The 26,541-nt window shown below is 51.8% G+C and overlaps 1 protein-coding gene across 1 annotated transcript in view; it reads left to right on the top strand.

Annotated features, from left to right (window-relative positions):
• CACNA2D3 (calcium voltage-gated channel auxiliary subunit alpha2delta 3) overlaps nt 1-26,541 on the top strand; it is a 717,352-nt gene that overhangs the window by 376,598 nt on the left and 314,213 nt on the right. Inside the window, exons 10-11 of the mRNA XM_036878109.2 lie at nt 5,003-5,092; nt 12,418-12,531. Coding sequence (XP_036734004.2) covers nt 5,003-5,092; nt 12,418-12,531 — 204 coding nt within the window. The remainder of the gene's footprint in view (nt 1-5,002; nt 5,093-12,417; nt 12,532-26,541) is intronic.

Raw genomic sequence — 26,541 nt, 5'->3', positions numbered from 1 at the left:
GAGGCCTAGTTCCCCAAGACCCTCGCTGGCCGGGCGCTGCAACTGTTTCTGGGAGATAAGCGGCCTCGCCTACCTGCTGGCACCCAGCTTGGGCAGCGTGGCGCTCTCCGTGGTTATCTCCCAGGCACTAAGCTGCACTAATTGCTTTGGAAGCCAGGCATTTTTCCTGGGCAGCAGCATATGCTCCCTGAGTGCCTGGAGCAAAGATAAAAGCCACCCTCCTCTTCCTTTGTTGAAGTTTAATAATAAAATGGAGCTGTCACCATTTCCAATAAATTATTTTTATTTAGAAAAAGAATGAAAACTGGCCACCTCCTGGCCCTCAGTGGCTGCGGGGTGTCCTCCTGACGCGGGCAGTCTGGAACCTTCTGTTCCCTGTTGCTGGCTCCGTGTCAGTGAAATCAACCACATGTCTTTCTCCGTTTAATAAAACCTGGCCCCTGAAGGGCAAAATGAGTCATTTTTCAAGATGTATTAGATTGTAAAGTTGCAGACCAGGAAGCTGGCATAGAAGGTGTTTGAGATATAAAGTCTTGTGGGCTTTTTTTGGACATCTTTTAGTGAATGAGCAATGGAAGTGGCCTCATATTTTTCTGTCATCCACGGTCTTTCAGATGGCCTCCTCTTTCCTGTCACACCAGGAGAGGTCAGCCCAATGCCCCTTGCATTCAGGGGGAAATGAAGGCACAGATGAAGTCATGTCCTACTGAGGCTAATGGAGAGGGTGAACATCGGAGCGGGAGCTGGAAATCAGGCCCCTGCCCTGCTGCTCCGAGGCACCCGTGTGCCCACTTCCCCACCCTCTGGGTGGGAGTGTGCCCATCTCCACTTCCCAGGGGGCAAGTTGAGGTCTGGGGGCCAAAGGTGCTTGCCTCCTGTAGCTGGTCAGTGGTGCCACCAGGATTCAGTCTGCTGGTTTTCTTTCTGTTTTGTTGTTTTTCCAGCATCTATGGGGTCTATATGCCACTTGCTTATATGCAATGATAATGGTATGTTTGCATAAATATAACATGTTTTGAGTCTTAGGGCAGACACACTCAGATACAAGAAAAGAAGCCTGTATTGATGAGGAGGCTGTAGGGCAGACAGCCAGGCCCCTTCATTGCCACCAGACTCTGCCCTACAGCGCGCGGGGTCAGGATGTGACTTGGGCTAATTGGGCCATGCCCTGGGTAGTGGGATCAGCGGCCATTCCACCCGTGCCGCTGCGTCTGGCTCGGGCATTGCCACGATGTATGGAAAACACGCAGCGCAGTGACGGCGGCTGGATAGGGAGTCCGGGGCATAAAGGGATGAGGAGGATCGTTGTGGCCCAGGGGGACTTTGGGCATGTGTCTCAGCCAGGGTCACTGTGACGGACTTGCTCATCAGGGTCCTTCCGATAAGTGGTCCCAATCCACCTGATTGTGGTCAGGCCTGGAAGCGCATTTGCCGGCTCACCTACCGGGAGGAGCTAGGCACCGCCTGGATCTAGGGCTCCGGCCACGTGGGCTGGTGCTGTCTTGCCCCTGTACTGTAGGCTCTGTGCTCGGCCTCACCAGCCCGCCTTCAGGTGTGCTCTGCTGGGCAGTCGCTAGGTGGCTGCCAGTGGCCCCGGGCTCCCTCTCTGGCCTCTCAGCAATCTCAGTGGGGAGAGACTCTCCTCTCCCACGTTTCAGCAGAGGCCCAGGGCCTGGGTCCAATGCATGCCCGACTGTGCAGGAAGGAATTCGGGATGGAATCCGCAGACTGGGAGGCCTGATAAGCGGGCTCACCCCTGGGTGTCTAAAGAGAGAGAGAGATGCTAGCCTCACCCTAACCATGGAAGTTATGGGGCAGTGAGGGACAAGGAAGACAGAAGGAGGGGCATGGATGCTGAATGGGCAGAAGTCGTGCATGCCCCCTGGGAACAAGGCCGCAGGTCTCCTGGCCCTGAGCTGGGCAGAGCCTGGCGAGGAGGGAGGACCACTGGCCAGCGCTGCCCAATAGGACTGTCTGCGGTGATGGGCGCCCTCTTATTCATCTCTGGCCAATGCAGCAGCCACTAGCCCCATGGGCTGCTGAGCACTTGAAATGTGGCCGTTGTGACGAAGGAAGTGAATTTTCGATTTTAGGTCATTATAATTAAATTGGATGTGGACAGCTGTGTGTAGTTCATCACTAGCATAGTGGACAGGGAAGCTCAGAGTAGGGCCACAGCGCTTCAGTGACAGCAGGACCTGTGTCACGTGGAAGGAGCATAGGGCTGAGGGCTGAGCGTGGCCTGGAAGAGCAGGGTGGTGCCCTGGCCGGGTTTCCCTGTGGGGTGGGAGGAAGGGGAGCTTGGCAGGAGGGAGAGGAGAGATGAGGAGACGCAGAGAGTCCTTCACCTGCGACCTCATTTGGGAACCCTGAAGCTGAGGAAAGGTTTTTTTCCCACCTAATACAGGAACCGGGTTTGTACCAGGGAGAAACAAAATCACAGCTGACCTTGCTACAAAAGCGAAGTGAGGGGACTCCAGGACGTGCTGTTGTCTCTTGCACTAAGTGTCCCATAACAAAAGCCAACATGTCCCCAAGCCTCTTTCTGCACATGATGCGCAGCTACCTGAAGATTAAAAGGAAAATTAAATGGGGTTGCTGTATTTATTAAGAAAGACAACGCTGTGTAAACTCGTGTGACTGAGCACAGTTAAATGCAGTGGAACAGAAATGCCAGACGGCTAGAACCGACTTGGCCAGGCAGGGTCCGTCCCTGCAGTGTGGACCTGGGGCTTGTTAAAGATCAGCCCCTCTGCAGGCTGCGTGCTGGGCATGTCGTGTCGTCATGCTCCCTGGCCTGGAGGGTCTCTGGGGACCACCCTGGGGTAACTCACTTTCTTTGCTGACTCAAAGTCCTCCGGTGGTCACCACCCGTCCCCAGGTCAGGTTTCCGAGGGCCGTAGTTCTCGGAAAAGGCAGACCGATCGGTTCTGGTACCACGCTGCTCACCTGCAGCCAGGATGCCTGGGCTTCCTCAGATTCAGTGGATGCCTTAATTTGTTCACCAAATACTCATGGAGGGCATGCCATGCCCACAGCTTCCTGCTGGGCCCTGGGCGTCAAGCAGGAAGGACACCTGGCTGTGTGCTTTGCCAGCTCCCCGGCCCTGAGCGCTCCTCTCCCGATCGCTTGTGCCACCTGATAACACCTGTAGGCTCAGCCCCAGCCCAGGCGTAGAGCTCGTGGCCAGTACCTGCATTACTCGCCCCGCCAAAAAGCAGCAGGTATATAATAGAAAGAAGAGGGGCATTTGCATGGGTGAAGCTGACCCAGGGTAGGCCCAGGGCCAGGCAGCTGGGAGGGGTGGGATTGTGGGTGCAGCGCTGGCCTCAGCCTTCCCATCTGCCCAGCAGGATCATGGGATCATGGAACCCCCAGGGCTGTTCCATGTTATTTGTTAAGGACCCAACACGGGGCAGGTTGCCATGACTGTGGCCACTCTGGCGAGCATGAGGCATGTGAGGAAAGGGGGGTGCCAGGCAGGGGGACTTGCGTGCTATGTGAGTATCCCCAGGGTGTGGGACCAACCTCAGTGCAGCCTTGATTCACGTTGGGCCTGGATGTTGTTGAAGCTCAGTCACCGTGAGGAGCCCACCAGAATATCCCCGTCCAGTTTGCCAGCGAACCTGCCCCCTTGCCCTTCTTCTGACTAGCAGGCCTGCTGCCTCCCGAGGGGCCCAGGCCGAACAGCATCTAGAAGCATCGGCCATGTCCTGGGATCAGTCACTGTGGTCTCCTCTGATTCTGGGACTGGTTTCGGGGTCCTCCAGCAGATGCATCCCGAGCGGGTGTCACCACCTGGATGCTGATGGCACACTTGCCACATGGCTGGGCCCCAGGGCACCATAAAGCGAAGCCTCTCCCCCGCGGGGAGATCACCAGCCAACCTCCCCCTGAGCCCACCCTTTCTGCCTCCTGGTGACTCCTTCAGCCGGTTCCCCCACAGACAAGGTTGTGAATGCCTTTGGGAAGAGAGCAGCCCATTTCAGTAGAAAATACATGGTTCTGGGATGGGTCAGTTGGAAAAGAATGCCAGGGATGATGCAAGCCTTGGCCTGTGGGCATCGAGTGCACACATGTTCCTGGGCACGCTCCTGGCTCACTCTTGACCCTTTGTTGAGAAGCACGAAATGCGTGGGCTCCACAGTCACTTCCTTTTGTCCCCTTCGCCCTCCAGCTCAGGAACCAACATAGCCAGGAGCGCCCTGGGGCTGCTTCGGGAAGAGGCCCCCTCCTGTTGATTCCTTCAAGCTCCTCTTTTCTCTACTGTTACTCCCTCGCTGTAATGACAGTTCTTGTGTTAGGGTCCCGGCTTCATCCTTGCCCCTTGGAGATGGTGATGGAGCACCGTCTGCGACGTGGGGGCCAAGCAGGCAACCAGGCATGCCCTGATTTAGGAAGTCAGTCTTGAGCAGGGGCAGAATCTAATCAGGCAGCTACGCACCTGGAATGCTGAGTGCTGGGTGGCGCTGGGCATGGAGTGCCCTCAAGGAATTCCAGAGGGAGCATTCCAAGCCAGGCACCCGCAGAGGCAGGTGGTCTGGGGACACTTGTGGGTAGAAAAGGGGTGATGTCCAAACTGGGGCCCCAAAAGCAGGGGAGCCGGGCAGTGGATGGGGAGTGGGTCCTCCGCAGAGAGCAGCATGCACAGAGTCCTGAAAGTGATGAGGAGCGACAAAGTAGAGGGTAGAAGGGTACAGAGTCATGGGAGGTGCAACTGGAGAAGAGCGCAGAAATTGTAGACGAATTAAGTACTTTTCATCAGAATTCAACCAACATTTTTTTCCTAAAATGTAACCAAAGCTAAAAAAAAAAAAATGCACACGGAAGGTAAATTTTACATTGAATAAGCTTGTACGGTTTGGATTTTAAAAAGAAAAAACAAATTCTGAGCATTGGGGCCTAAGACGGACTGGTCTCGCCCTAGCATACACCTGCTCATTCAGGACCGTGTTTCCGGGACGGGACGGACGCTAACGGATTTTCTGCTTTGTTGTTTCAGCACTTCCGGGAGCATCTGGACAAACTTTTTGCCAAAGGCATCGGGATGCTGGATATAGCTCTGAATGAGGCCTTCAACATTCTCAACGATGTAAGCTCCTCTTGAATTTGCCTTTCTCGTGTCCAGGAGAAGAGACAGTTTTTTGTGTTTCGTTTGCTTTGCTTGAGGTGTGGACCAGCATAATTGTTAGCCCCAGCCGCCAGTGAGCAGGGTCCAGGCGTGAGAAGAGAGGGCGAGGCTGGCCATTTGAATCGTCTGGGTCCAAGTCCAGCGAGGGAGGCTGGTCCGTGGGGTACAGTCTGGTCGGGGACTCGCCCGCTTGCGGGGTGGCCCCAAGGCCCACTGGTGTCTTAGCCACTTGATCACCTTCCAATGCAGATTTCTTTTCACTAGGGAGATGCCAGTTCTCCATAGAGTAGACTCACCTCTCCTTGTGTGTTGCACTGACTCCCTCCCTGTGGCAGTGCTCAAAGGCAGAAGGGCTTCTCTGTGCCCCAAGCTGGCCTCCCTCTTGTCTAGCACCTGGGACATTCCCAGTACACAGTAGCATGTGCAAGGCTCTGATAAGTGCTGCAGAGGGGATCATCCTGATTTGCCTACTGTTTCTCATACTTCTCTGAACAAAGAACCCTTTCTTCTAGCAGCATCTGTTAACATCCCATGAAATGCTTTGGGGGGTCCTGAGCTGGCGATTCTGCCCCTTGAATCCAATTGTGTTAACCTGGAACAACATGTGACTTCTGTGTTCTTGTTACTCTGGGAAGGTGGTAGGAAGTATTATGACTATATTCATCAATGCAGGTGCTGTGTTGTTTATTTAACTAGGACATGTCGAATGCTTTTTAATGTCAGACACAGGAACTACACCAGAAAACAGAATAGACGTAGTCTGAGGTCCTTAATGGGCCTTACGTTCCAGCGCAAAGGTTGGAAAGTTATGGCCCATGAGCCAAATCCAGCCTGCATCCTGTTTTCATAAACAAGGTTTTATTGGAATGCAGCCACGCCCCCCTGATTATACATCAGCACTGTAATAGCGGAGTTGATTAATGGCAATAGAGACCATATGGCCTGTAAAATCTAAAATATTTACTGCGTGGCCTTTTACAGAAGGCATTTACTGACCCCAGATCCCCTGGGAAGCGACAGATGGAGTGAGTCGTCTGGTAGAGAGCGATGGGGCCATTGTTCCCGCGTGAGAAGGACCTGCTGCTTCACACAGGGAGGTCAGGGAGCGTCCCTCTGATGCAGTGATGCTAGAGTAGAGGCCTGGGGGAAGAGAGGGCGCAGCCCCGTGGATGTCTTAAGGAGGAAGCTTCCAGCACGAGGAACAGAGAGTACAGAGGCCCCGACGTAGGGATGTTGGGCATGTTTACAGTGTAGCAAGGAGACCAGGGTGACAGTAGGTAAGCAGGGGGGAGAGCACTGGGAATGAGGTCATGGAGGTGGCAGGAGCCCGTCATGGGCGGCCTCAGAGACTCCAGTGAGGGCGTGGGCTCTTTCTCTGTGTGGGATGGGAAGTCACCGGAGTCCGAGCAGAGACCCACATGAACTGACTTGGTTTTTCACAGCATTCTCTGGGCTGCTGTTTTGAAAAGCAAGGGCAATAGCAGGAAGGCCATTAAATTTTCTGGGTGACACATAATGGCTTGTCCCAGTGAGATAGCAGCTCAGATGTTAAAAGCAGAAAAAGCACTCTAGGTATTTCAAGCAGCAGGAGTTTAATTCAGGGAACTGGCTACATGGGGGATGGAAAAGCTTAAAAGCCAAACAGAGAATGAAATAACGGGCAGATTAGCACGGGCAGGAGGCAGCTCCTCTGGAAGGCAGGGGGGGCCCCAGGAGGAGGGTGCCATCGTGCTGCCCCCCGGGGGAGAGGGGCCGTGGGGGCTGCCCTGCCAGAGCTCGGCTCAGGGAGGGAAGGGCCTGTCCTGCGGAAGCTTGACTCTTTTACCACTCATACCAGTTTTCACACAGAAGGCCATGTAGGCCTCAGTCCCGAGCCAGCGTCAGGACTGCAGAGGGGAGAAAAATGCAGAGCGGAGGTGCTGCATCAACTTCCTCCATATAAAGCCGAGGCCTTTTCCCCCACCTCTCTCCAAGGGGCTCTTAGCTACAGATAATTAACGTTTTCGTTACACTCAGTGTCTGGGAAGCACACCCCTGCTAACAGCTTATTCATAATTTATAAACATAAACTTGCCAGAGCCAAGGGCTAGGCTGTACCTTTAAACTCTGATTTGAACCCTGGATAGGCACCTTCTCAGGACTCAGAGACACTAAGCTCTCTATCCCAGCAGGCTCTTTTGAGGGGGTGTCACGAAAGGACTCATCACAGTGGGAAAACCGGCTCTTTGGTCTTAACGGCCTAGTGTCCAGAGCCGGGGGGTGGCCACTCTGACTGCAGAGCCCCTTGTCTGGAAATCCGCCCTGCAGTGAATTCTTGTTTTCCTGCTCTTTGGCAGAGGCAGTGTTAAAAGTGAGGGGTAGGAAGCGCCCGTCTTGCGGGGAAGTTCGCAGCCTTGGGAGTCTGGCAGGTGAGCCTGAGAAGCCCGACTCAGGCGGAGCTTGCTCTGCAGCCTGGAGAAACTGTGCTCCATCTTACTTTTATTTTCTTCATCCGTAAAATAGTGAAAAGAGTAGCCCCAGCACTGGCCCCATGATTTGTGAGGCCCGTGCAAAATGAAAATGCATACCCCCTGTTCAAAGTTATTAGAATTTTAAGAATGACAGCAGAGTATTCCACCAGGCCTGGGAGCCTGTCCGGTGGTGCGGCTCCCAAGTGTATGAGGCCAGCCTGGGGTGACCAGGGCGAGAATGCAGCACGGTGCACCGGCACCGGCCTCCGGGTTGGGTGGGAAATGCCACCTCCATGATCATGGAGGCACGAGGCAGCCTCAACTCCTGCAGGCCCTGCTCCCTGGCCGGCCAGCCGCAGGAGGACCTGCTTCCCTTCACCTGTCCTCTCTTCTTTTCCTAGCCCATCCCTTCCACTTACCAGTTTTGTCTGCAGACACTTCTCAGCCGGGGTTGCGCCCTGCGTGCCCAGTTTAAATACCAGTCTGCCAACCTCCTCCAGTGTGGGTGCTGGGGTCCAGGTGGGGCCCTCCGTCTCCCTCTCGGAGACCCGTAGTTCACTGCTGCCTGTCAGAGGCCTCAGAAGCTCTGCACTGAGCAGACCTCTTAAAATGTGTTTGTCCCAGTGCTTAGCTTATTGACCCCAAAACTCTTTGTGTCATATCATAAGCTCAGGATTAGACCAGTGGGTGTAATTGGCAGTCGGGGCTCACCAAGCACACCCTTAGGCTTCAAATGTTTGTATCCTCCAAGTAGGCATGTTTCTCTCCCAACACCTTCAAGGTGAACCAGGGAAATCTTCCTCATACCTACCTGCTCTTCCTTTACCTGTAAAACCCCCCTGGGGTCTGGCCAGTCAGAAAAATGTGCTGGACCGACATACAAATTCCAGAAAGCAAGAATTGGAAGGAACAAAAATGTTACCAAATGTCCCTGCTTCAGAGTGGTGGACAGTGGGTGCCACCTTTTTAAGTGCCCATTTATCCCATAGAGAGAAGCATTTCCATCTTTTGCCATTGGGCTTTTAAACAGCCAAACACTTTAAAAAACAGAGATGGTTAATCTCCCATGAAAATGAAGCTTTAGCTATTTTCCACTTCATCAACATGACCTTTAAGTGGTATAATTCTCATCCTGTGTATTCTGCCTGCCTTTGCAAGCCAATATGAAATAAAAAGCTGCCTCCCAAACACATAGACACTTCTCTCTCTCTCTCTCTCTGTCTCTCTCTCATGCATGTGCAGGCGCACACACACACACACACACACACACACACACACACACACTCACTCACTCACTCACTCACTCACTCACTCACTCACTCACTCACTCACTCACACACACACACAGTTGAAACTGTGACTGGAGCTTAGAACGGTTCAGAGGTCCCTGTAACTAAGCAAAGTTAATTCTGCATTGCAATTACCTGCATTTCAGTTTCAGTGTTTGCTCAGATGACTTAAAGGCTTGCGGTTGTTGTACCAATGGCTTTGAAAAGAACATTCAAATAAACTTCTAAGACCCTTCCAGCTATTGATCTCCGATGCATTCATTAGATTCTGTAAGAATACAGAGCCAGTTCGCCACAGTAGTTAGCATCCACCTTGTCATGTGACAACTGCAATTATCTTTTTTGGCGATGAATATGATCTTTGCAGTGATTACCTTTTAAAATTCTTCTTAGCCAATTAAATAAAATTTGGTGACATTTCAAAGACTGTTAATCACAACCAAATGCTCTAAATGTCAGGATGCATTGAAATTTCCGCTGCTAACTGATGGACCACCGAGCTAATTGCAGTTCATCATCAGGCCCTTGTCACTGTTATTATTATGGAAACCACTTTCATCACTCCTGCTATTCAAAAAAAAAAAGTTCTAGACAAATATGAAGAGAAGAGATATTACTCATCAAAGCATTTGAATTTAATTGCATTCTTCAAAATTCTCCAACTGCAGATTGCTGCAGAGAATACCGGTGACTCAGCCAGAGAGAGGAAAGTGATGTTTTTAAATAAACAGCTCAGGGCAGCCCCTTCTCCCAGCCTGCATTTTTCAGATATCTTCATTTCCCTCCCTTTCTTTCCCTTTGTTTGGAAGAGTTTCTCCAAGATGTTTTCCAGCGAGCTGCATGAACAACAGCCCCAAGACGTGCAGCTTATATTGCCTTGTGCAGCATCGGTGACCTGGGGCACTGATCACCTTTGTTCTGAGGTCTGCTGCTGGGTTGATTCAGTACATGAAGGCTGTGGGCAGTGCAGGCTCCCCAGACTATCCCCAGAACAGCCTGCTAATAAGACAAGGCTGCAGGGCTGGTTGTTCTTAAGAAAATGCCCTATAATAATAAAACCGTAGTGGTGTCTCAGTGTGGAAAGGACAGAGCCATTTATTGAGACTATGACGTCTGGTTGAAGGCAGGCCTTTCAGGTGGAGGGGAGGGAAGAGGCTTGGTTAAGAAACTAATATCATAGTTTAGGATGGGTGGATGTGAAAATGGGAAGATTTTTAGGACAGGGTCTCAAAGAGCCTTCATGTGTAAATTGTCCTTTGATGATTTATGGTGGAGAATTGGTGGGTCCTTCCAGGAAGTTCCTGGAATAAGTGATTGAGTTATTTGCAATTTTTATCCTCTTGAGCATGAGTTTTCCGGATGGTAAGCAATGTCGACAGCGACGGTAGAACGGGAGTCACGCGGACAGCTTTGCGGTGCGACGGCTTCAGTTCTCAGGTGTTTCTGCTCGTTAGCCCAAGGACTCTCGTCAAGGCTGAGCTGTGTGAGCGGCTGCCAGGACTAAGTGGGGCACGCGCCTAGAGCACACGATGCAAGAAGCACTCACTCTCAGGGTGGTGGCCTTGGTGACGGCCGTGTGTCCCCACAAGCCTGGAAAGGATGGAGGGAGGAAGAGGCAGAGGAAGGAACCGAACATCGTGGAGTCCTGCCATGTGTTGCCATCTGCTCGAGGACCGTCACGTCATCACTGGGAGGCCACAGAGTGCGCTGAATCTGGGAGTGGATTCTGGGGCCGGACTGCCAGGGTTCAAATCCCGGCTATGATAGACAGTAGCTGTGTGGCTTCAGGCAAGTTAGCTAGTCTCCCCGTGCCTCAGTTTTCCTACCTGTCACTGGGAATAGATAGTAGCTTCCTCAGAGGCTAGTAAAGATAACTACATTCATACTTGTAGCCCAGAACATAATGAACATTTAACCTGTGTTGTAACCACTACTAAATATGTTTTCCCCATCTTATAAATGTAAAAAAGAATGCTCTGGAAAAAGGAACTTATCCCAGACACACAGCTTGTGGGGTTGGGATGGGACTGAGCCTTCCACTCTGCTGTGCATGTTTCCGCTGTGGTGACCTGCACATGTTTTGAGTTGACTTTGCTCTGTCCCAGTGTGGCCACAGGGCAGTTCACTCCATCTGTCCATCTGTCCATCTGTCCATCCTCCTATTAAGTATAGTCTTCTCTCAAGTTGCAATGTCAAGCTCCACACCAGAATTCTAAGTGCACAGAGACTGAGCACTGAACCTCTGCTTGAATGTGTGATTGGCTCTCTGGTTAGGAGCCAGCGCCATATCCAAGAGCAGCCTCCATCCTTCCCCTTGTCGTGGTCAGCAGACGGGACGTGCCTGGCACTTCCCCACGCAGCACCTTTGCACGGCCGCTTGCCCTCTCGGAAGCCTGTCCCTGGACCTTACCTCCTGAGGCATTACTCACATGTCACCTCCTTCATGAGGTCTCCCTGGTTTTTTTCTAAACTTGCCCCCTCCCATTTCCTATCCCCCTTGTCTACTGTCTTTTTTTACCCCCTTAGCATCACTGTTATCAAACATACAATGTAATTTACTTATGTGTTTCATTTTTATATGCCTCTCCGGATAGATATAAAGTACACGAGGGAAGGGATTTTTGCATGTTTCATCCACAGCACTGTGCAGGCACTTAGTAAATAATTTTAGAATAAACGAACAAACATGGCCGATTATGATGGTGGGACTTGTCACCACTGAAGGTTAAAGACTTCGTGTATGCTTTCCATGCCCTACACGGCATTGCTGTGTAATTGTAGGGTTTTTAAAGGACATAGTGTTGCTCTGAATTGTAGCATTAATACCATTCATGAAGGGAACTCTTTACCCCGGATTCAAGGGAAGGACACGAAGCTCTAGCAACCACAGTCTGGCCACCACTCATAAAGGTGGGGAGACTTTCACATGCTAGGTACACCCGACAGTTGATGAAATTTGGGGTTTGGCACAGTTGGGGCACAATCTTGGAGTTTCAGCATGCTCTGCATACCAGCATCCAGAAACTAATACCTAATGGTACATGCTAACAAATACGTATCTAAAACAAACCCTAAAACAGGGTGCTTAGGCTTTTAGTCTAATTGGCATGTTCCTGACTTTCTTCTCTGAGCGTCCAAAATCTTGATTTTGCTAAGTAACACAGCCCGTAACCGTCAGACCCATGCAAACCAGACTCATCTAGATTTTGAAAATGTTTCCTGACATATTGTGATGCCCATTTTATGTGCTCCTAAAAGGCTGTTGTGTCAGTGCCTTTGGGTTTATATTCTCAAGCACTCTCCATGTTTATATGTCCTAGAATCTCACTCTCGACCCCATGTGTGTTTCCAGAAACCCCTTCTGTCGTCTGAATTCAGTTGCAATGTGTCAACATAAATGTGGTGACCTGGTTGCATAGGTTCTGTTTTGCTGATGCCCAGCGACCTCATTTTGAGAGGTTCCAAGCCCAAGGAGCTCTCAGGTCTCAAGGGTCTACAGACTCTCTGATGTGTTTTTTTTTTAGCTTGAGCTTCTTTCTTTCCACAGTTCAACCACACAGGACAAGGGAGCGTCTGCAGCCAGGCCATCATGCTCATCACCGATGGGGCCGTGGACACCTATGACACCATCTTCGCGAAATACAACTGGCCAGATCGCAAGGTAAGTTGATGCCAGTACCGGCCACACAGCGCGGCCCCCGTTGTGACCTCCAGATTATCCGTGGGTAAGTGCCCCGTGCAGATTTAATCTCATAATGACCTGTGGTTTCCCAGCCTGGTGTTTTTCGGTTGACCCAAACTGGATACTATGACTTTCCTTGTTTTCAAAATGAAACGTTCCTGGAGGAGAGAAGAAACCCATAGAAACACATTCAGCGCGTTCAGTGAAAGGGCTCATCGCGAAGTGTGCTCTGTCCGTCTGGTTTGATTTTATGGAGCCCGAGCTGATGGGCAGTCCAGCACCTGCAGAGTGGCGGGCGGCCGTGGGGCCCTGCGGCCACCTCCTTTAGGATTCCGTGTTCCTATAGGGCCCCCTGAGCCTTCACTACCACCCAGAAGCTCTCCATCCCTTGGTACATCCTCCAGCCTTGTCAAAGTTTGTTCTCTAATCAAATGCCTTCTTTGCTTTACAAGTTGACATTCATCTATCTGATAAACCCATGTGGTAGGATATCAGTGATGGATATCAGCATTTGGGGTGCCCTTTGAACACCTTAACCCAGAAGTTCATCACACTGTGGGCCAGTTTGAATTTCCTGGGGAGATGCTTTAGATGGTAGGTACCTAAACCCTTCTCCATACCCACAGAATCAAAAGCTCTGAGGATGTGGCCTGTAATCCATGCATTAGTAAGTTCCTAAAGGGGTACCAGTCAGCAGATTGGCAGCTGGTAACTGCTGTGTCATCCAAATGGTGGAATTTTAGCCAGGAGGAAATGCCTGTCAGGAAGGGTGCCCTCCCGGGGCATCGCAGAGGGACTTTCCTATCCCATGTTCTGATGGAATTATTCCAAATGCGCCCATAGGTGTGTGAGACCGGCCAAACCAAGGTCATCTTTCTCTTTCCACTTTGTGTATTTAGTGTCTGGAAACTCAGTTAACCGTACACACTTGGCAAGAAGCAGAGGACAGATGCTAGCTGTGCTCCAAACTATATCCAGAGAGCACGTACCCCTGAGGGGGTGCAAGATGCCATTGAGTATTCCCTGGGTCGTTCTAGGGCCCCAGTGTCTGAGGACACAGGCAGCTCAGCCCACCAAATGCAAGTCTGGGTCTTAAAGAAACATATAATGTGTACAATGTGGCCCCCAGGTGCATGCCGCCTGCTTGTCCTTCTGCTCGGCCTTGGACATGGCCATAGCATCTGCAGCCGAGGGGAAAGCCGGGTGTGCCGGGCCTACTGAGAACAGGGGCTCTGCCTCCGTGCCTGCCCAAGGGATGTCCAGGAGGAAAGCTGGCTGAAGGTACCCCCCACGAAAAGCACTGACTTTGGAGCCCAGCCTTTGAATAAGATGGCAGTGCACTGTTGGACAAGGTGGTGTTAGAGGCAGTTTTTCTGGAGGTGATTTCCAGGGTCAGGTAGAGACCAGAGCTAATTCCTGAGAGAGGTCTGTGATGTGCTTGGAGGATGTGTGGGGTGCTTGGGCACCCTGTGGCTCCATGCACAGTGCCAGCCCCTGACACACAGCCTGAGGGATGGCTGAGTGAAGAGGGGCCCAGGAGGACGGCCACAGCTCCATGAATCGGGGAAGGGCCATGGGCATTTTGCAGTGAAGTGAAATATTCCCCAATGCCAGGCCATCTCACAGCATGTCAAAGGGGTTTTTAATTATTTAAGACCATCTTAAATAAAAGAAGAAAGTGAAAGGGTCCTTTTAACAAGCAGCTCTGTTAACCCCAAATGCATTATCATGTCGAATCCCACAAATCCCTCCCGTTTGGTTGCCCAGGAATAGTGGTATTTAACTGTCCTGTCCTGGCTTGCAGGGAGAGACATGGAGGAGGGCTTCAGAGCCATAACTCCCCAGACCAAACACAAATTTCAACATATCTTTCAAAGGAACAATACTGAGTTGAGGACAGGTGCCTTCTTGGATCAATAGGAACCAGGGTTCTGGAAACATCCATGATACACAAAGCAGTTTCCTCTCCTTAAAACATATTATCAAGCAGATGCAAATTTTCTTTCCATAGTGAGACATTCTTCTTCTGTGATTAGAAATGAGTAAGAGGGGCCCTTCCTTCCGGCTCCCTTCTGGAGAGTTCCAGGACAGTCATATACACATCCATTCTCGATGACTTCTCTGTGAAGGTGCAGGTGGACACCCCAACGTGATTCAGTACTGCTTTAATGTGAGAGGATGTGGGGTGTCTACGCAGTCATCTTTATCGGCCATTTTGAACATTAGATATGTAGTGGGTCAGAGTGTCCTGCTGCCGTTGTCAAACCTCAACACTATAGAAACGGGATGGGTTCAGGAGAGCGAAAAATGGTCTTAACCCTGATTCCTATAAGCTGTGCTTCTCAAATGTGAGTGAGCCTCAGGGTCACGGAGGGCTGGCCGGCCAGGACGCAGAGCTGTTGACGGGAAGGGCAAAGCAGAGCCGCCGGTAGGTCCGAGAATGAGCTGTCCGTTCCGTGCACTGCACCCCGGCAATGAGCTCATTTCCGTGGCCTTCTCCTCCAGGTGCAGGGGTGTCTACAGAATGTCAGAGACTGGGGCTCTCAGAACCCCGGGGGCTGCAGCGGAGCATAAGGGAGGGGGAGTTGTGTGTCCTCAGGGCAGACAGTCTGCGTGTAACCAGACCTTCGTCTCCTCTAAAAGGACAGGGCTTTGGGGGTGGAGCCTGCTTCATGCTTCAGTCACACGTGCTGTGTTTATCATCAGTTACCTCCAGAACAAAAGCTAGGACCGTAGCTGTGAGGCCCTTAGGGACAACCGGGGCTGAGGGGCCCGGGATCCTCGGGGCCCTGGTGGAGGCTCCCGGGGTGGCGGGCCAAAGCCGCTCGGTTTTGGGATAAAAGGAGGCTCTCTTGGCCCTAGAATGGTTTGGGGGCTGGGCTTTGGGGCACTTTGGGAAGCACGGTGGGAAATCACTCCCCTTGGAGTTGATACCACGTAGATCTCCAGGAAGGGCTCTCGTGGCCTCTCCTTTCCTTGGCATGATTTGGAAGCAGATGCCCAAAGCCAGCCACGTGCCGGAGGCCTCGGAGGTGCCGGGGGCTTAGCTCTGCCTCTGTGGCTCTGCAGCGGCTCTGGAAGGTTCTGGAATCCCTCAGTATCTCTCCGTGGGACGGGCGCTGCCCCGGGGAGCAGGGTTCCTGAGCTGAGTCAGGCCTTATCCTTTTAAGAACTCAGCCCTTAAATAATCCCAAGCCATGTAGAAGGAATTTTTTGTTCTTTCCTATTTTTCCTGAACTATTTTCCCTTTTCTGACTTTCAAATGATTTTACTTCTTTGATTGCTTTGAGCTGGCTGAGAGGAGACAGGGTTTACCCAAGACCCCAGGCAACTGAGGAAGGAGCCAAGGTCACCCTGCGTAGTTGAGTGCCCTCCGACCCGCCAGTCCCTGCTCCTGGCTCTGCGTGCTTCTCATCCCGGAGAGTCAGATTACCCGGGAGTCTGAGGGTGGCAGGGGTTGCTGGCAGGGGAAGGCGACCGGAGGGAGTAGGTATGGAATGGGGAGGGGGTGTAACTCATTCATTCAGCACATTTTAGCGAGGGGACGTCTGTGTCCCAGGCCTTTGTACCAGAGCCCAGGAGGAGGGGGCTGATACAACAGCCCCAAGGAGACCCCAGACAACAGGTAACAGACCACCCACAGGGCAACAACCGATGGATGAGTTCCTAATAAGACAGACAAGGGCCTGGGGCAGAGAACGGGGCAGCTGGGGGGCGTCTCCCTGAGGGCGTGTGTGAGTGAAGCGACTGCTGGGAGGCCCAGCAAATGGTATTTCCAAAGGCCCGGAGCAGTTGGGCATGTCCGACAGGCAGGAGGAAGGGCAGGTGGCTGCAGTCTGGGGGTGCAGGGGCAGTGTTACCGGGGAGCTGGCAGGACAGGCAGGGGCCAGCTCCTCCAGGCGCGGGTGGGCTCCACTGGGCCTGTGGCCCAAGGGTAGCAGGGAGCCATGGAAGGCCTGAGCCAGGATGAGATGTGTGCTGGCTGTTTTCTGAAGTTCTGTCTCGGGAATCAGCCTCCAAGGTCCGGCCCTGGGCTATGCATGCGGTTTGGGTATTGGTTTCAGCGGGGGAGTCTGGGTCACAGACATCTCTTCACTTCCCAGAATGCCTGAGGATGCCCCGTTTCTCACGGCTGTTTCATTTCAGGGCTCAGTTGCGTTGTTACATTTCATTGTCCCCTGTGTCCTTCCTTCTCTTCCTCCCTCACTGACCAAAGTCCCGTTTGGGGTGAGTTTGTGTCATTGCTGTATTTTTTCAAGGGTGATAAATCCTGAAGCTGTCATAGGAAAATAGCAGGAACATTCATTTCTCGTGGTCAGTCAACGGCAAAGAGCACAACAGGAAGAGGGACTTCCAGTCCTTGCGGTGACAGCTCACGCAGGCCCTCTGCACCGCCGACAGGACCGTCGGAATGGTTTGCTGTCTCTTGGCTTATTTTTAATTACTTCTGCTGGTATTAGACATCTTGTGACTCCGGCAAGAAGAACACGATGTGACACGTTTGGCAGGAGGCCCTCTGACGTGTGGCTGCTGCCAGCTACTGAAAAGTCACTTCCCTTCAGGGGCTCAAGAGCCTTGGGGCACCTCCTTCCCTTTGAGGCTTGGCGATGGGGCCGGGTGGGGACAGTGTGCGCCCCCAAGTCCCCACCCCATGCTAGGCACAGATGTCCACACTTGGGGAACTTGCAAAAAATATTCCCTGCGTTCCATTCCGTGCAGGTGCAACCCAGAATCAGTGTTATGGTAGGTGGCTCATGGACTACACTTTGTGAGTTATGAGGGTTTTAGCGCCCCTCCATGGCGGGTGGACGGAGACTGCCCAAGCTGGGCAGCCCTGAGAGATGCCCTGTGGCGTGGCCGGTTCCTAGCAGCTCCAGTAGGGGCAGAAACCCACCACTTACTTCAACAGAGAGACTAATGTTAAGAATTGTTAACCAGAAAGGGTAGAAAGAGAAGTGTAGGTATCATGGAAATTACAGCTGCAGGGAACTGTGCCCCACCCCCACCCCCACGGCTGCAGGGCTGAGGGCTGAGGGCTGGGGATGGCGGGGCCAGGAGTGGGAAAGGAGAGGAGGAGATTATTAGACCCGGACGCTGGGGAGAGGACTCAGAGCTGGGAGCCGGGCCTCTGAGGAGGGCACGCTGGCTGGGTGGTGCTGGTCTGTGAGCCCGGAGCAGGGTCCTGTGGGGCTGAGACCCAGGCCTTTGGGGAGCGGGTGCTGGGGTTTTGAAGGGGTCGAGTGCTGGGAATACCACAAGCTGGATTCCTTCTGCCTTCTAGAATGACCCGTCCCTGCCAGGGGAGCATCCTTGAACCGGGCACAGGAAGCCCCCGGCAGCAAACAGCAGGGAGCCTGTCCTTCCCCTTCCTCCCTCCACGCCACCCCCAACCTGCCTCAGAAGGCGCAGCTGATGGGTGATGAGGCCTGTGAGCCTGTGAAGTGGCACCCCCAGAATGGCTGGAAGCATGCTGCGGAAGGTCAGCCTTATGTGCAGGCCGCGATGGCAAGCTCTCATCTGCCAGGTTCTTGTGACTCTTGGACTATCGACTTGGGCTCCCGTGGAGAGGGCAGGGCTAGGGAAGCCACGCCGTCCTGTGGGGAGGGTGGTGTCCGGATGCGGAGACAGCTGTCCCCTGCCACCAGTGAAAGGGGCTGGTTGTACACAGCCTGCAGGGCTGCTGAGAATTACCAAGATTATCTTCTGCCAGGCTCCATGCTGGGCACAGAGTGAACAGAGAGCACGCTGGGGCACCATCATCATTGTCGCCATGATCGCTGCTACTCGCCTTGTTAAAATCCCTCCGTTATAGTTAAAACGCAGTTACGGGATGAATTCAAGATGGTGCAGCAGTATTTTTTCAGATGTGGGAAATAGGAAGTATGTTTTTATCCCTGAATATGGATTAATCTTATGCAATGTCTTGGTTGATTTGCAAGAAGATTAAAGTATTCAGCTGCATTTTTCAAAACATTTCCAGGCCTTCCCTTTTACCTGTTCCATGAATAAATATGTATTCAGTGTCCTTTTTGCCTGAACTTCCAGCCCCTGGCAAAATACACTGAGATCTCTTTGACAATTGAGTGTCATTAATTAGTGATACACAAGAGCATATGTTCCCGCATGCAGACAAGCAGCCCGTCCGTATTAGTTAAACCTAACATAGGAGCTTGGAAAGTAGTGTTGCTTTTATATTAGCCCTTTTCTAGAGTGTGGTCAAGGCTCAGACTGCCTGGGCAGGTGTCCAGGCTTTACATTGCGGGGCCGGGTGACTTCGGGCAAGTGATTGAATCTCCTGGTGCTGACTTTCCTCACCTAGGAGATGGCTGAGGGTGGGGGGCATGCTGCCCCTGTGGGGTTCTTGTGGGGGACAGATGAGCCCAGCAAGTCCTCAGGGGCGGCAAATGCTCGGTGAGTTACTGATGGAGAGGAGACGGTGGCCTGTGGCATCCTGGACCGGGCAGTGCGGGTGCACAGAGAGAGCATCCTCAGGGGCGTGTACCAGGAGAGGGTCCAGCAGGGGTGGGAGTGCCCTTGGCTGGCTGAGCGGGACTGGAAGCACTCAGGTCTCATAGGCAGCCTCGTATTATTTCCTTATCTCATTTGCTCCCTTTGTAAAACTCCCCCCGTAGAGGGTTTGGCAGGAAGACCCACAGCAACCTGTTTGTGCGGGACTGTGGGCCATGTGAACTGGCCAGGCCGGGGACACAGAGGTCTCCTCCAACAGAGGCCCCATGCCTGTGACACTGCCTGGCTCCCGGGACAGCCCTGCCCAGGCGGGGCCAGTGTGTGTGTCCCTCACCTCTCCAGGTGAGCTGTTACCTGCTTCCCTGTGTTGCCCTTATAGGATGGGTGGTGCAGGATTGAGAAGGGGGCAGAACACACCCTTACTGCCCACAAATTGCAATCAAACCACATTTCTTCCCGATTTTCAGATGGATTTGTTTCATCAGACGTAGGCACTGCACAGCCTGATCCGTATACAACACCCAGGCTCTTGGGACATTGGAGGCAGGCTGCACCAGTGAGTCCCCCAAGCCTGCGCCGGACCCCACTCTGCGCTCAGTGGGAGCCCACACCCAAGAGAGGCCCCGCCGCCTGGCTCAATGGGCGCCCATGTGTGCCCACTCCCTGGCCACCCTCTCCGTGCCCTGGGCACACACACTGCACTCAGTGCCTGCACTTCCTCTTCCCTCTGCCTGGGACACTTGGGCCCCAGCCTTCCACACTGGCTCGGTCCTCACTTCCCCCACGGCCTTGCCGAGCCGCCACCTTCTCAGCACGGCCTCGCTCACCTGACTGCTGCCTCGGAGTCGCTGCTGGCCCTGACCCCAGCAGTCTCAGTTACTGCTTTCCTGCTGGTGGCAGCTTTTGCATCTTATAACATATTAATAACATGCCAAGGAAGGGACTGTGTTCACTGTCCCATCAGTCAGAAGCATGGCACCATGGGAGCTGGGTGCCATGTCTGTTTTGCCATCATTGTGCCACAAGGGACCAGAGCAGTGGCCAACACACGGCGTGCACTCCGGGAGCCTTCCCAGGAGGAAGGCGCCAACACTAAGCCAGCAGTTTGCCAAGTACTTTGCAAGCATCCTCTTGCTGGTCCTGTGCCTTCGTGGTGCAGATATAGAATGTGCCTGGTATCGGTGAGGTAACTAATTGAAAGCAGGTTAAGTAACTGACTCCACAGCCCTGCTTTAACCTGCTCCCCAGCACCCACCCCTGCCCTGAGGCCCTGGGGTGGGTGGAGCACAGAAGCCTGCCAGCGCTCCCTTAGGAAAGCAGATAGAGCCCAGGAGATCTTACAATCAGCTTCTAGGGGATGACCTCTCCCGCACCGTCTCTGTCTCAGCGGCTCTTGCTGCAGTGCCAGTCGTGTGCAGTGTTCATCTCTGCGGTGTCTTCTCCAGCAGATGCTAGATCAGATCCAGTTTGCTTCTCCCCCAAAATGCAGTGCTGGGTGCCTGGTAGGTACTCAGTAAATGTTTGTGGAAAGGAGCAAAGAACAAATCGATTTAGGTCAAGGCAAGATTTCTGTATCCCCATTGCGGATCCTCAGTACCTTGTGTTTTCAGTGCACAAAGGATCGACTTGTCCTTTGAACTTGATCCCAACAGCCAACAGGAAGGATCCCCGGCCCAAAACTTGACCCTGAGCCTTGCAGTGCCTGGTACTCCGTGCTTGTCTCATGTTGCCAGGGCTTCATCATGGAGGAGCCCGTTGCTTCTCCAGCTAACCTTATTGGTAGAGAAAGCACCTTTATGCCTCAAAAAGGAATTCCTTCTCCCAGTAGATTTTGGGAAATCCAGTATTCTGCATAGCTTGACCCTTGAAGTCCTTCTGCAAACATCTGGGGATAAAATCTGAGGCTCCCAATGACACATGATTTTGGCCATTGACCTGTCCACCTGATGACTCTTGGCTTAATCACCTCTGTAGAAAATACTATAGGAGGACATTTATGGAGTTAGTGGATATTTGCCTGCAGCCCAGCCCCAGGCCCTCCGTCAGCTCTGAGCCTCCTAGGAGCTTTCTGTTTCCTCCCCAAAAATCCACGTTCAAGCTGACTTTGGTTCGCTTTTGGCTGTTCGTAATGCAATAATAGATTTTGTCCTGTCTTCTTCACTCCTTGGGGATTCCTATCTAGAAAACGAAACAGCTGATGGTGGCGACTAATGGGGCCTCCTTTGGGGAGGCTCGTATGAGCTGCATGCTAACTGTCCAGCAGGAAGCCTGCCGCCTGACGTGTCATTAGAAAGCAAGAAGGCCGTGCAGAAATCGCTGGGGAGTGCCAACTGAAAGGGGGATGTACAGGGGGGATCAGCGAAACCACATCAGGCCCTGCTTTGCAGAGGATTAACCAGGCTGGGGGCGAGCGTCTGATGCCTTTGGGTCAGAAGCCTGAACTTTGGGCTCTTGTCATCTTTGGTTCTATGAATCCGATCCTCAGCATTCATGAGCTTTTAAGATTCAGATCATTTCAGTTTTGCTTTCCCATGAACTGTTTCTGTGCCTCTGTGGGATAAAGACAAGAAGTGATGGTTTTAGAATTTCAAAGGAGAATGTTCCAGTTCAGACTGCAACATGGAAGGGTCTCTCGTGAGCCAAAGAGATACTGAACCGAAATGTGTTTTCTCCCCCCAGAATCATTATCTCAACCCTCCTAAAAAACTGGTCCTTTCCCTTCCTCTGCCCTTAGTTCTAGGCTGCCTTCAAAAAAACTGTCAGTGAGAGTTGTCTTAAGCTGGGGACAGACAGCTGGCCCCCTGACATCAGGAGAGAGGGGTGGGGCTCTCTGGACTTCTACCTTGTGAAACAGCCTTGCTCATAGGGGCGCCTTCCCAGATTTCTTGCAAGAATCACGAGAAGCAGCACATGGCAGGGCTTCATGATCAGGGAACCAGCGGGTACGTGGGGCGTAACTGCTAAGGAAGAGCAGAGTGAACAGGAGCCCTGGACCCAGGTGGAACCGAGACTGGAGAATGCAAGGCCTCTGAGAGGGGTGCTGTGGACATCCCTTGAAGGACCTCTCTCTGCCCTTGCTGTGGCCAGTATTTTCATTGACTGAATTTCAAACTTTGCAGCTGCGATGTACTCCCTTCTGTTCTGTTCCTGCCATGACCTGACCCTAGCTGCCCTAGGGAATTCTGCAGGCCTCCAGTCCCCAAGCCAAGGGGGGTGTCGGCTTGCGTTTGGGGGCAGTGTGGGACCTGCAGTTGTCCTCAGGCCCACAGGGGCAAGTGTGGCTGAGTGTCCAGCCCTCACTTCGCGGGGCCCCCGGCTTTCTCCGTGCAGTGATGCGGCCTTCAAGGGCAGAGACTTTGATCAACCTGTGGCAGAAGGTTTGTGTGAGACCCTCCTGGTTTTCTTTTTTTTAAACACAAATGGGATCTGGAATTGATCCCGGATAATACATCTGCCTCTTAATTTTACTTCAGAAGGGCAGGATGACAAGGAAGGCGATGAAGACAACTAAATGCATTTATGATTTATGCCCCTGTGATAAATCAGTGGGTGATTTCTCCCCAGAATGTGGTCACTGCCTGGCTAACTCACACCAGCTGACACATCTGTGGGGTGCAGAGGGGGTGGGGCTGAGCCTCCTCCTCGCCATGTGCCCGCCAGGACTCAGAGCCTGCACCCAAGGATGGATTAGTGGCCACGAGAAGCGAAGGTGGCTGCTTCTCCTCCACCTTTGCCTCCCGGTGCCTGTGATTGCCTGACGGTGCGGCTACAGCTCAGCCTCAGGCCCTCTGCGGCTCACTTTTCTGTGCTTGAGTTGAATTTGTCCCTTCCCTAGAGGTGCTTTGACCAGGCCAGTTCTCACCAGAGTCCCTCAGAGCCCGCGGGAGAGTGGCAAGTGGCACTGAGTCTGTCATCAACTACGGCTGCTCTGCGCCGACTCCGAGGTGGCAAGGACGTTCTTGAGGGGGGGCCCCAGGCCTCTGCAGGTGGCTCTGGGCAGCGCCAGCCTGGGAAGGGTCTCCGGGCTCATCGGCCGGCCGGGGGGTGGGGTGGGCAGTGACCAGGAGGCAGTGTCTCTGTGCTGGGGGAGGCCAGCAGAGTCCCTGGGCCACGGGTTTGCCGTCCTTCCCCTCCCCGGTTTCTTCATGTCCTGAGGGCGTGGCCTTGCCCTCTGACCTTGGAGAGCCATATCTACATGTTCCAAAATACTCTGTCATCCAAGATTTGCAAAAATCTGTTAAGCCATTTTTTTGGTTGCCTAGCAGTCACAGAGCAGCTGATCGCTGACTTCTCCACCATTTTTTTTTAAAGCATCCTCTGAAGCTGATTTCTACAGGAGTAACTTGTGACTTGGGCTTTGGGGGACAAAGTTGCATTCATTTTATAAGTTCCCTGCAAAATGAAACTGCCTGGTTGTGCCTCTCATGTTCCTCTTGTTAGAAAATGTCTCTGTTACTCAGTTTTTGCCTTTCATTACCCAAACTTGAGAAACTCTCCGGGATGCAGTTAAAAGAACTATGCAACATAATTTTCCTCACCTTGTTTCTGGAGAACTGGTGCCGAAGGCATTTCCTGGGCCTCAGAGGGGAGGTGAGATCCCCTGTGGATGGGAAAAGGCAGGATGGGAGGGTCCAGAGACGGGCACTTTGTCCCGGAGGCCGGCGAGCTGGCTCAAGCCCCTTGTCAGAGCCAGAGCTCGGTGAGGAGGAAGGCAGAGGGACTGTCTGTGGCTGGGACACACGAGGCTCCAGCCAGACCCGCCGAAGCTGGGGCCAGCTCGACCCACTCTGCACAGACTCCTCTAGAAAGGCAAGAACGGGCCAGGTAGTAAAGGTTGTTCATTTGTTGTCTGCACTGACCCCTCCCATTGCAGTGTCCTGGCCAGAAATAATATACCTGCAGCTGTGTTTCTGTAGGACAATGGGGACATCTAATAATATATTGGGCGATCTAAGCGGCCTTTTCTCCTGCGCTCCCTCAAGGGGAAGATATATACTCTACCTTAATGTTCTCCGGTGGTACTAATCAGAAACCATTGCTGTGGAAACGGGTTGTCCTGTTTGGTCCCCTTCTAATAGGAAAACATAAATTAAACCGGAGTTTGATAGATTTTGCTTAATGCCAAAATGAAATCCTCACACATTTTGTTGGATATTACATAATTAGTCGACTTCTCAAAGGAGCTCTAATTATGCTTATGGAAAAAGCTCCAGATAATGAAATGCATTCATCTCTCTGGCAAGCCGTCTGTTGCTTAGCACTGAGCCCCGAGCCAGTCCTCTGGGGTCCGCCTTCTAGCTCAGCGAACAAAGCTGTATTTACAGCCGCAGAACTTGGAAGTGAAATACAAAGTTATTTGATGATGTACTTCTTTTTTATTCTCTATAAGAAAATCTGTTTCCCTTAGCTTCACATGCTGTATAAATGGCCATGTGTAAAGTAGCTATCCTAATCCCCGAAATAAAGATTCCCTGCCAGATGCATTACTCAGGCTCATAATAGCACAAAAAACTGCCAGAGATAGGAAGAGAGAAATGATAAGGCCACAGGGAATGAGTTCTTTGACTCTGAATTTCATTATCTGTAACATTAATACGTAGTAAAAGAGTTGGGTAGATGGGTGGGTGGATAAGCCAGTGCGTGGTTAGATGGAAGGGCAGATGTCTATTTGAACAGATGGATGGATATTCAATCAGGAAGAGATATGGAGGGAAAAGAACTAATTCAGAAAAAAAATCTACCTTTGAATATATTATTCTGCATTTATTAGAGAAAATTAGGAAAAAAAAATTTTTTTCCCAATAATTCCATATTGGTACGAGGGCAACTCAATTAATAGACAGCTTTGAAAGTTAACAGCAAAGATGTAGGGAAAGTTGACTCGGAGGCAAAGAGGAGGATGCTGCTGAGACAAACCAGGTAAGAAAGAGGCATACATTCCAATAGCGTAAAATGCAAGATAAAAATTTATTCTGTATAAATAAGTCACTGGTAACCAAACAAAGCCAGAACAAGGCGCTGCTTAAATTTCCCCGGCAGCTAGACTGTTCTGTGTCACATTCCTGAATGGAACCCAAGCCAGGAAAGAGCCATTCAGAGTGACATTTATGGAGTGCTTCTGCCTCAGTTTCTACATCTAATAATTAAGACGTCCCATGTGAAGAGGAGGTCTGTCCAGCCTTACTTCTGACACAGCCAGAGAGGGAACACAGGAGCGCCTACTCGTTTTCCTCCTCCAGTGTAAGCAATCTCGAATTTTCTAAGGGCCCCAGGCACCAAATGCATTTTTGCTCTTTGCTATATCGCCTTCTCTCCAAATTTGTCCCTTGAAATACATATAGAAAGAAAGGTCTGGAAAGGTGCCTAGCCAAGTGTCTAAGACAAAAGATAAGTCTCGTTTTATGACACGCTGCAGGTGGCGGGGGTACCTGGTGGTGGGAGGGGCCTGTGCTTGCATTATCTCTGCATGGCTGGAAATACTTTGCGCTATCAAACCCCTTCTGCCTCCTAGCACCCGGGGCAGAGGGCTTCTCTCAACATCCGGTCCCTGTGGTCAGTGGCTGGAGTCCAGTGGAATATCTCTGGCTCAAGGGCTGGCATCCCCCATCACAGTTGTTGGTGAACGCAGTTGAGTTGACCAAAGGGTTAGTTCTTCCATCCCTGCACTCTTAGGCTTAAATTACCAAAGCCAGGTCCCCTGTGTTAGTCCCTTATCTGTGTTCTGGCTGGTGCAGCCTAATGGCTGCATGAATGTTGCTCTGAATTATGAGCTGGACCCATTCCAAACGCTCCCATGAAAAGGACCCTTCCTTGAACTATTTTTTCAAACATGATGTTGGAATCCTAGAACCTCAGGAATCCTTCACTTTTAAGGAAACCTCAACTTCACTTGGAAGAGTGAGTTGGTTTTTAAGACTCACTTATGACCTCTGTAGGTCAGTGTGGCATTGTGCCAATCAGACACATACCCAGTAATGACGAGGAACCATCACAAACGGAGGCAGAGGCTGGAAGGAAGCCGGGACAGGAAGGGCGGAGGCACTGACTGCACGTGCTTGCGCCGGGTGGGGGAACATGTTTCCCCTTTGTTTCCGTTCCTTCGGAGACAGCACCCCTCCTTTCACTCCAGCCAGGGTGCTGAACCCTGGAAACTGGTGGCACTGCCTGTTATCAGCTCACCACCTTCTGTCAAGTTACCAGGAAAGACACAGTCTAGTTTGTTGAAATACTGTGTTAAGTATTCGGACCATGTATTAAAAAAGTCAAAATAGGCATTTTTATATTTGACTTTTATGGTCAACTTGGGATGGCAAAAAGAAAAAATGATTTGGCATGAAGAAAGAATTTTCTTACTCAAAATTCAAAGGGCCGTTGATGTATAACTATTTATTATGCAATATTTCAGGAAACTTCTATTTTAAGAACAAATACCTTCAGGGAGCCTCAAGATATAAGACCGAAAAAGCAACTCCTCTAAGCATGGGGGAGACTGCTTTAAATTTTAACAATAAATAAGGTCTA

Source organism: Manis pentadactyla, chromosome 1 (genome assembly GCF_030020395.1).
Source record: "Manis pentadactyla isolate mManPen7 chromosome 1, mManPen7.hap1, whole genome shotgun sequence".
Taxonomy (NCBI): Eukaryota; Metazoa; Chordata; class Mammalia; order Pholidota; family Manidae; genus Manis; species Manis pentadactyla.
Note: the sequence above shows the minus strand (reverse complement) of the source record. Positions and strands in the feature narration are given on the sequence as shown.